This window comes from Aedes aegypti, chromosome 2 (assembly GCF_002204515.2).
Source record: "Aedes aegypti strain LVP_AGWG chromosome 2, AaegL5.0 Primary Assembly, whole genome shotgun sequence".
Taxonomy (NCBI): Eukaryota; Metazoa; Arthropoda; class Insecta; order Diptera; family Culicidae; genus Aedes; species Aedes aegypti.
Window position 1 is genome coordinate 337,766,204 of NC_035108.1, and position 11,556 is coordinate 337,777,759.

An 11,556-nucleotide genomic window follows, 5' to 3' on the forward strand; every position below is an offset into this window, starting at 1 on the left:
AAACTGGCGGCACACTTGTTCACCCCACGGTCTCCTAGAATAACTTATCTCTCCGATGTTTTAAGGAACCCATTTTTCCCCTATGAATTTATCTCCACGTTGTGGTGAATTTTGATCAGCTGTTCCTCCGCGGTCTACACTTTGTTACTCTTCGAATTTGTGCATGGTGACGTCACAAAAACAAATGCTATCTCTGTTGCTCTTTCATCATGGTCAACTAACTATCCTGCTCTTTGACGTTCCCTGCAGGAATTGTTTACGTTTTGTCATAAGGATTTGTCATTCACTGCTGGAATTGTTGACATTATTTTTATTTGAAGTTTGGAGGTTATATCTATCTCCTCCTATTATGCCACTTCCACAGTGGCTGAAATCCCCACATCCATCCCGGAAACCTCATTGTTGGTGCTGTTGATGGCCAGCTATACTAACAGGTTCTTGAACGGAGCAATAAGTTTCATTGCGCCAGCATACACATTTCCGCGTTTTTGCTTTTATCAAACATTTGCCATCATCACAACAAAATCCTTCACGACCAAGATCCTTCATCTCCGTCGCATGAAGCTGCTGTGGTGTTCCGGTTGAATGGTTTTCAACAAGGATCCTGCTCTCTCCTGGTTTTGTGACCAGTGGAAAAATAGCGATGAAAATTTCACTGCGTGTCAGTATATCGTTTTTGAATCTGATCCCAATCCGGAAGAGTTCCCGTTTCGAGGTTGCAAGAGCTCCTCATTTGATCCGGATTTCCCCTGGGAATCTGTTACGGCGGTCGCAGAACCGGAAACGAGCAGGACTCTTCTTGGAATCCATTTCGAGGACTTACACGGAGCACCACAGCAGCTTCAGGCAACGAGATGAAGGCGATGGTCTTGTAGGATTTCGTAGCTGCATTCCAACGATGATGGTCATTTTTCGGGTAGTCCTTATCATTCCGGAGACGGTTTTAGGCAATGAATAGCAATTTGGTAAACAATAAACTAGAAAAATGGCTACTCATTTTTTTCTATATGGGCGAGCGAGTCAGTTCTGTTGCTTGTGGGAATGATGGGTTTTGACATTTCATCATGTCTACAAACATTCAATGCAGGGGTGTTAATGAACGTTGCGGAAAAATCTAGCGTAACATTTGAAAAGGGCCTATCTGCAAAACGTAAACATTGAGAAATTCTCAATTAAAGATTCCGTACCATATTTATAATTCCTATTTTAAACCCATTCGCATTTTTACTAGTTTCATACCTGTGTTCGACACCCATTAAAGTCTGTTGCGTGGCCCATTATGTTTCTAATCTCAAATAACACAACAACTCGTCAAAATTGTTGAATTCAAACATCATCGGCAGATAGGCCCTATTATGAATCTTCAAACCAGTTAGGCCCTTTCAGTTAGGCCCTTTGATTGAACATGGTTTCAGTTAGGCCCTTTTATAATTTGCTAATTTTATTGATTTTTGAATTGGTTTGCATAAATCTTGAACAAAATTTAGCGATTATGTGAACACTATATAATAGCTAAATATTGGAAATTTTCGGTTGAAGATTCAGTACCATATTGATTATTCCTATTTCAAATTCATTCGATTTTTACTAGTTTCATACTTGGGGAAGATCCAAAAATGACGTCCATCGTTTTTCGGGATTTCTAGAACCCTTCTACCACCTCTGTCACGCTTTTTCTAATACCCAATCCATGCACTGTCACATTTTCGTACATCCCCCCATTGGAGAAGGCCCCAATTGATGGACGTCATTTTCGGATAACCCCTTGTGTTCGACACTTATAATGGTCTATTACGTGGCTCACGATTTGAATTTGAAATAGCACAACAACTTGTAAAAATAGTTCAATTAAAACATCATCCGCAGATAGGCCCTTTAACGAATTTTTAAACCAGTTAGGCCCTTTTTGAATTTGCTAATTTTATTGATTATTGAAGTGATTTGCATAATTCTTAGACAACATTTAATGATTATGTGAGAAAACAACACTATATCATACAAGCTAAATATTGGAAACTATTCTATACAAAATCAGCAACATATTGATTATTGATATTTCAAACCCATTCACTTATTTTTACTAGTTTTATACTTGTGTTAGACACTCATTATGGTTTATTACGTGGCCCAGAACGTTAGTAATCTCAAATAGCATAACGACTCGTGAAAATGGTTGCATTCAAATATCATCAGCAGTTAGGCCCTTCAATGAATCTTCAAACCAGTTAGGCCCTTTCAGTTAGGCCCTTCGATTGGACATGGTTTCAGTTAGGCCCCTCCAGTTAGGCCCTTTTATTAAACATAGTTCCAGTTAGGCCCTTTTGGAATTTGTTGATTTTATTGCTTATTGAAGTGATTTTCATAGTTTTTAAATAAAATAAAGCGAGAGAAAAACAATGTAATAGCTAAATGTTGGATATTCTCGGTTGAAGGTTCAGTACCTTATTGATTATATCTATTTCAAACAAATTCACTTTTTTACTTGTTTTATACTTGAGGGCCTTCCTTAGCCGAGCAGTTTAAGTCCGCGGCTACAAAGCAAAGCTATTCTGAAGGTATCTGAGTTCCATTCCCGGTCGGTCCAGGTTTTTTTTCGTAATGGAAATTTCCTTTACTTTCCTGAATATAGAGTACCTTCGTACTTGTCACACGATATATGAATGCGAAAATGGCAACTTGTCAAAGAAAGCTCTCAGTTTATAACTGTGGAAGTACTCATTGAACACAAAGCTTAGAAGCTGGCTCTGTCCCAGTGAGGACGTAATGCCAAGAAGAAGTATAAGAAGAATTCTTGCAGGGCTGTTACAAAAACAAACGAATTTGTTTTTGTGAAAATCGCGACTTTTGGAACTCGATCCACAACTAGAGGCAACAAATAAAAATTAACAAATAAAAATTATTCAAAATTTTTAATGTAATTGATTATTTTTTTCAGGATAAAAAATCAGGTTTTCAACTAACTTCGCATTAAGATTATGATAAAACTATACTGCTTCGCGACTAAAAATGTATGAACCAACGTGGGAAGCTCGATTTTTGACCAACTTCGCCGCGTCGCGAGTCACTTCGCTAAAGTGCGCATCTATGCCCGTCGCCGTGTGCATTATGCGCACTATTGAGAATCGAGTTGTGACGCGGCGAAGTTGGTCAAAAATCAAACTTCGCACGTTGGTTAACCCATTTTCTAACGCGAAGTAGTATAGTAAAAAAGAGAATGGGCTTGAAATAGGAATCAAAATAGTACTGAATCTTCAATAAAGAATTTTTATTAATCAATGTTGATTTTCTCACATACCTAATCGATTGATTTTGATCTAAAACTTTGAAAATCACTTCAATAATCAATAAAATTAACAAATTACAAAAGGGCCTAACTGGAACTAAGTTTAATAAAAAGGCCTAACTGGAGGGGCCTAACTGAAACTATGTTCAATCAAAGGGCCTAACTGAAAGGGCCTAACTGGTTTGCAGACTCGTAAAAGGGCCTATCTGCCGATGATGTTTGAATTCAACCATTTTCACGAGTTGTTTTGTTATTTAAGATTTAAAACGTTATGGGATACCTAGTAGACTATTTTGAGTGTCGAACACAAGTATAAAAGGGTTCATTCATTTCATAACGCCGAAAATGGCCATTTTTGACACCCACCCACCCCCTCGTTACACTTTTTGTATGAATATTCTACAAATTTTGTATGAGCCGTAACATCATGAGGACACCCACCCACCCCCATAAGCGTTATGAAATTTATGAATGAGCCCAAACTAGTAAATAGGAGAAAGGGTTTGAAATATGAATAATCAATATAGTACAGAATCTTCAATAAAGAATTTTCAATATTCAATGTTGATTTTCTCACATAATCGATTGATTTTGTTCTAAAACTTTGAAAATCTATTCAATAATCAATAAAATTAACAAATTCCAAAAGGGCCTAACTGGAACTATGTTAAATAAAAGGGCCTAACTGGAGGGGCCTAACTGAAAATATGGTCAATTAAAGGGCTTAATTGAAAGGGCCTAACTGGTTTGAAGACTCGTAAAAGGGCCTATCTGCCGATGATGTTTGAATTCAAAATTTTTTACTAGTTTTTATGTTATGTTAGATTGAAAACGTTACGTGGCCCAGTAATAGACTATGAGTGTCGAAAAAAAGCTTAAAACTATTAGATAGCAATGAGTTTAAAATAGTAACAATCAATATGTTACAGAATCTTCAATCGAGCATTTCTCAATTTTTACGTTATGCTGATCACTATACAAGGGCTAAATATTGAAAAATATGGAGCAAAATTAAAAATGCACGGAAGGGCCAATCTGATTTTGATGGAAATTTTCAGTTAGACCCTTTTATGTCCAGTTAGGCCCTCTTAGTTTTATCATTTTCAGATAGGCCCTTTTAATTTTGAATAAAATTACCATTAATAATGCATTTTGCATGCCCGTAAGAGTTTGTAGGAATAATTTACGTAAAAAATGATACGAATAATGAATAATCAAGTTTGTTTACATTTTGCAGTTAGGCCCTTTTCAAATGTTACGCTAGAAATCTCCACTTTGAATGCCCAGAGGGTTGAAACAACTGTGACGCACGACGATTTTTATCTCAAAATGTGGTGAATATCTATATTTTCAAAAAATTATAAGAAAATCAGGAGTGTATATAAGCAAAATCTTAAAGCGTTAATATTCATTAAAAATGATTGTCTTTCGAAGAAAAATACAAAAGCTATGTGTAAGATCTGACGGAAATGGTCTATTGCTAACACAAGAAACCTTGTTGACTAGTAGTTTGTGGCTCAGACTCTCTTTTTCTGCAATTGTGCGCTCGGTGAGGATTAGAAGCTCATGTTGGTTCAGTGCGGAGGGGAGACGGGAAGAGTGATGAAAAATATTACTCGTGGACTTTTTGCGGCTTTGTTTCGTCGTGGTCTCCTTGCCAGTCATTGAAGACAAAGAAAATGACGATCTTTTACGCACTGAATATTTTTCTCAATTTTTCGTCATCGGTCAGTGACGAAACCGATGGTTACCAACCCTGCTCACATGTACCCAGTGTACAAAAAGGGCGATAAACGTGACGTCAATAATTACCGTGGAATTACATCCCTGTGTGCCGTCTCGAAACTTTTTGAATTGGTTATTATGAAACCCCTGAGCGAGGAACAACACGGCTTTATGCCAGGGCGATCAACTGCATCCAACCTTATTTGCCTTACTTCATATATAATGGATAGTATGGTTCGCCGTAATCAAACTGATGTGATATACACGGACCTAACTGCAGCCTTTGATATGGTGAACCACGACATAGCAATCGCGAAACTAGACAGGTTTGGAATCAATGGTAGCTTTGTGCAATGGTTTCGATTCAGGCTTCCGAATTCTCACTCACTCTCACAATAATGGATTTATCCCTCACAGCAATTTTCAGCGATTAGCTGCTTTGCGATTTTATCCGTCCACAAAACAAAGCGAAAATAGATAATTGCACATTTCCGCAGCTGTGAGAAGTTTGTTTTCTCTTTCTCCGATCCATGGAGAATTTTTCCTGTATCCATCGCCACGAACAGTAGTTGCTTTTATGCACCAATTTAACCACTCCTTTCGCCAAGTTGGAGTGGTAGCATGGTTAGCGTGCACGCATCGCGGTTGTTTTTAGCAATGTTCTAGGTTCGAATCCCGTCGCCGGCACTAGTTTTTGTTTATCCACATAGTGATAATTCTCGGGAGCAGTTGGTGAGCGAAAATATGATGGAGTGACAAATATATTATCCCCGGAGTGGAGTGATTTTCGGTTATCCACCATCGTATCTCCAGGGAAAATTAGTGTGAGCGATAAAAGATGTTCACGTGAGGAAGCGAAAAAAGCATTCTCCATACGTGCGAAAAATCGTAGATTTCGCATCATTGATACGAAAATTGAGAACCCTGGTTTCGATCTTATCGGACAGGTCGAGAATTAAAGGTCGTTATTGGTGATTGTCAGACTCCTTCGTTTATGTCTACGTCAGGAATCCCTCAAGGAAGCCACTTGGGACCTTTAATTTTTCTGCTTTTCTTCAATGATGTACACCGTCAGATAAAGGTCCCCCGGTTGTCTTATGCAGACGATCTTAAGATTTTTCTTGAAATACACTCAAGGATTGCGACCTTCTCCAACAACAACTCTCTAGTTTTGCAGATTGGTGTACTATCAATCGCATGATTGTTAATCCCATTTGAAGTGAAGTTTATCGAGTGAAGCTCTGAAATATTTATCTCTTTAAAATTCAGCATAATATAGCTAGTCTTTTCAATGATGACAATCCACTTTACTCAAGTTTCCTGGAAATCGTCTTTCATTCGATGTTTTAGTTTTATAGTTCCTTAAACAGAAGAGTTTTGGCTAAAGTTGGCAACAATTGCCTGATCAATTATCAAAACAATTTGTTAAATTAAATAAATGAGAGAGTAATGAACAACTTTAAAAAAAATCGTTTTTAGCGACCCTCCGGGGATCGACCTACAGTTTGGGAAGCTACCTATGTATGCTCTAACCATACTTCATTGAGCACGTTGCTTTTGTAATGTTCTAATTTAAATTATTTGCTGTTGTAGTGTTTGTTCTACTTTGTGCGAAATATTGGACAAATAAAGGTAAAACATTGCTAAGGGAAGGAAACACCAAGTGGACAATTAATTGTGACTCCTTTTTTGGTGTATTTTTGTCGGTTGCGTAAAAATCCAAATTTTCATCTGTTCAAAATCATACCAAATTACTGCCGTGAATCGCATGTCAGTCCCATGAATTTAGAAAATAGACTAAGAAGTTTACAAACTCATTTAGGTAATACAAATTAAAATTTAATTAAAAAGGCCCCAGAAGATTGAAACATGATTCAATCTCAATGAAACATAAAAAAAAATCTATGTTATATGTGTTATACCAAATGTCCCACTCCATCTTACCTGTGCCAATCGCTCCCAGCATTGCTTATCGTCCAGTGCCTTGGCAGCTTCCAGTGCTACTTCGATGTTTCCGCACTCAAGAGCCAGCCCGAAGCGGGTCTTCTCATCCTTAACAAAGTGCAAGGCCACCTCCGGGTAGCCCTTCTGCTGCAGATAGGCAATGATACTTTGGCCAACTAGCCGAGCATTGCGGACCATATGGAGCACTTCCTCGTACTTGCGGTTGATCAGCGCCAGTTTGAATTTGTACTCGGTGGTGTCGATGTTGAGGACGCGAGTGCGACATTCCCGATCTAGGCAGAACACCTGACTGTTCTTAACTCGGGTGATGTAGATGGGGAGGTCCAGCGTGCGGATGATTCCGTGATCTCCGTTGATGATCGCGTACTTGATGTGGTTGGAAGTGGTATAGATGAACACTCCGGATTCATCCCAAGCTCCACTCTTGATGCGAGCGCTTTCGTGAATGGAGCAAAGTAGATCCAATCGACGATTGCAGATATTCAAAGTATGCTTAGCCAGCAGAGCAACATGGCTCATGTCCGCAGACCAGACAACATATTTACACTTGGCAATCTTCACCTGGGCCAATGTGCGTAGTTGCTGAACGTCGAATAGGGTGACGTGTTCTGGTTCCCGGAGAAGCAACATTCCCGTTCCAGCGTAGAAGATCTCATCGCAAACCGGGGTTTGGATCTTCTTGGTCACCTCGTTCTTGAAATTCTTGATGACCAATTGGTTCGAGCGATCCAAAACAGCGAAGCGATTACGAGCCACCCAAACGGCGGTCATTCCCGAAGAACGTTTGCTGTCGGTTTCGCTGTTCTGGGAGTTGCTGTCTTTTTGGGGAATGCTGTACAGATCGTAGGTGCTGTTCTCCAAGTTGGAAGTCCGGGTACAGAGCAGAACTGCGTTCAAAGCTGGATTATACGACATGCTGTAAACGGGAGTCTTTCCTCCCCCGCGGATGGTCATCACAACGGAATCAGTCGTTGTGTTGAAATCGAGTTCTCGAAGGAAGCGTTCCTTGACGTAGTACAAGCAATTTCCGTAAACAGCATAAGCCGGACGCTCACGTTCCAACTTGAATACGATCATTCCCGAATCGTGGCCAGCCGCGAACAGATTCAGATTTGGATGAGCAGCCAAAATCCAGAAGCGCTCGTGCTCCCTTCGGAACGTATGAATGCACTGGCGCTTGGTCATGTCCCAAACTCGGATGCTCTTGTCCTCGCTATTGGAAACGATCAGCTCGGCCCGCGGGTGGAACAAAACGCAGGAAACGTTGTTGTAATGTCCCCGGCAGGTGTCCACCTCCCATGCCTTGTATTCATTCATCCTCCACAACTTGATCTGGCGATCGTCAGCTCCGGAAACGATCAGCGGCAAAGTCGGATGGAAGCTGGCCCAGTTCACTCCCCGATCGTGTCCCTCCAAAACGTGCTTCACAACAGCATCAGCTTGCCCAAACAAATCCGTCGCCGTAGGATTCTTCAGGTGATCATCCAATCCGGAAGGTCCCGGCGCTACATTCTTCTTCCTCAACCCAGAAATGTCCCAAATTCGCACCGTTTGATCCAACGATGCGGACACAATGATGTCGTCCGTCGGGTGGAACTGGGCACACATTACATAGTGATTGTGCCCGGTCAGAACACAGATGCACGATCGCGATTGCCAGTTCCAGATCCGGATCGTCTGATCATCGGACGCACTCAAGATCCACGGATACTCATGATGGAACACCGTCGTGCGGACGTAATCCAAATGCCCCAGCAGCGAGAAGATGCACCGCCTCTGCTTGTAGTTCCACACCTTGATCTTGAAGTCGTCTCCGCCGGAAACGAAAAGTGGCTGCTGGCTGTGGAATGCAATTCCCCGAACCGGTCCGTCATGTTCATCGAACTTTTCGATCAGCGTACTGATGCGATAGTCCCACAGCTGGATTACACCACTATGCAAACTGTGCCACGAAAAAACAAAATCAATTTAAGTACTATTTTAATAAACCACATAAAGAAAATTTGCTTACCTGGCTAAAATCCATGGCCGCTTCGGGTGGAACGAGAGACCCTTCACTCGAGCCGATTTGGTTTCGAAATTTGTCAGCATCGCAGCCGGCAACTAATAAAACTTATTAGCACACAATGTTCACCAATTCACAGTGCGAATCTTGCCCACAATATTAGGATTACTTTGTTTTATTCACCCGATTTCACGGATTTTGCGAAACTTTTTACCAATATTTCGATGCAATCGAAAGATTTTTTGCACTTTTTCTCGCCCTGTTGTGTGTTGACACGTCGGACGAAAACTGTCAGATTTGATCTAGATCTCTTCATGCCCAGCAGGAAGCAAACACTGAAAATTTTAATTCATGCATGTGCTAGAATAAGGGCGTAAGTCGCATGATCGATTTCTCTTCATCGATCCTGTCTTCTGCGAATAAAAGTGACAAGATGCTGGTTTGTTAGCATTTGTTCACTTCAAGACGCTAGGCAGCGATGCAATCTTGCGTCCTGAGGTGAAAAAATGCTGACAAACCAGCATCTTTACTCACAGAAGGGAGGATCGATGAAGAGAAATCGATCATGTGACTTACGCCCTTATTCTAGCACACTCTTGAATTAATGGGGATTCACTCAACCCAAATAATGTTCTAATTTTATTTTATACCAGTTTTCTGGTCTTTTTTTGACGTTGGATAACGTTGGATAACAAACAGACGTCACACTCTCATCATTGTCCATCGACCACCTTTTTAACGGTCGATTCAAAAATATGGTAGGTGGCCAATCCGCCACCCGCAGCGCTCGCATCGTTTTTGTTCGCGTTTGACGTTTGCACACTACCGCCATCTGTTGGCCCGTCGGCCAAATACAATAATTTTAGCTTTGGGCGCACATGTCCTCGTGACTATGATTTTAATCGAGATTTGTTCTAAGTGTTACGTCTTTTTGTCTGTGATATAGGCACAGACAAACAGACGTCACACTCTCATCGATGTCCATCGACCACCTTTTTAACGGTCGATTTGAGTAAATGGTAGGTGGCCAACTCACCACCCGCAAGCGCTCGCGTCGTTTTTGTTCGTGTTTGACGTTTACACACTACCGCCACCTGTTGGCCGATCGGCCAAACACACCGATTCTAGCATTGGGCGTATATGTTCTCGCGACTGTGATTTTCATCGAAATTTGTTCTAAGTTTTACGTCTGTTTGTCTGTGATATACACGCAAACAAATTTTGTTGTATAATCTACCGAATCCATGGTAGAATTAAGAACTGCACCAACGATTTTCAACCGACTACAAAAATCTGTTAACTTGACTATAATCTGGTAAAAATCACTGATCAGTGCAGTAAATGTGACCATGTCCATAGTAGCATTGACTACAGAGCTTTGTTTTTCAATCCGTGACACCCACCGTGCAACACAGTGCGGTCAAAAGTATAATGCCAAACTTGTCAAATCAAGAATTTTTCTAGTTATTAATACTGCAGCTCTAGTTAAATAAACCGAATATATTTTCTTGTGTAGTGATGTTGACTATGTTTTGGTAGAGTTGACAGATTAATGTAGTCGGTTGAAAATCATTGGTGCAGTTCTTAATTTTACCATGGATTCAGTAGTTTCTACAATAAAATTCATTTCAGTGTAGGGGTACAATTCAGAGAAACGAAAAATTGAGCACGTGGCTTTCTATTTGTTGTAATCAAACAAATTGCGTTGAATCAGCAATGATTTTGATTAAAACAAAACAGAAATATTTTTGAATTTACTGACAGCATTTTAAATCAGATTTATTTTTGGAACAACAACAAAAATCATCATTCCAAATTGAAGATCTGTTTGTTGATTTTGGTTAAAGTTAAACTCAGGTTTGACCTGCCATTTTGTTTCTCGCTCTAAATAGTGTAAACGTACGAATGTCGGTCGCGGATGTTGAGAAATTTTTTTTTAAAAGATCTTCAATTAATCGACATATTTAATGGTTTCGGAACATCCGATATCATGATGGAAGCCTTTCAGGGTAAGTTATAATCACAGACAAACAGACGTAACACTTAGAACAAATCTCGATCAAAATCATAGTCACGAGGACATGTGCGCCCAATGCTAAAATTATTGTATTTGGCCGACGGGCCAACAGATGGCGGTAGTGTGCAAACGTCAAACGCGAACAAAACCGATACGAGCGCTGCGGGTGGCGGATTGGCCACCTACCATATTTTTGAATCGACCGTTAAAACGGTGGTCGATGGACAATGATGAGAGTGTGACGTCTGTTTGTCTGTGTTATAATCATTATTTTCTTAAATTTTTAATCAAATTAGCTATTTTACATGATTGCAGTTAACTCCCACTTGAACCGCTAAACCTCACTCAGCGGAAGGAAACTGAGTTTATGAGTCCAGCCCCGTCGTTTGCGATGCAGAAAGTGCCAGTTTTTTATCTGCATTATCCTAGAGAATTGTAGTACATACACGCAAAAAAATTGTGCGGTAAGAACTACCATTTTAGGGGGTTAACTTAAGCGCTGGCACCGGCAATTTTCAGCAGACCAGAAATGCGTTTGATTTTACCATGTCTGTAGTTGGA

General features: G+C 40.3%; 1 protein-coding gene across 1 annotated transcript in view; it reads right to left on the minus strand.

Moving 5' to 3' along the window:
* Window positions 1-9,266, minus strand: part of LOC5577214 (coatomer subunit alpha) — a 16,671-nt gene extending 7,405 nt beyond the window's left edge. The window contains exons 1-2 of the mRNA XM_001663259.2: window positions 8,985-9,266; window positions 6,953-8,915 (exon numbers count right to left, since the gene is read on the minus strand). Coding sequence (XP_001663309.2) covers window positions 6,953-8,915; window positions 8,985-9,064 — 2,043 coding nt within the window. The 5' untranslated portion in view covers window positions 9,065-9,266. The remainder of the gene's footprint in view (window positions 1-6,952; window positions 8,916-8,984) is intronic.
* Window positions 9,267-11,556: the final 2,290 nt, after the last annotated feature.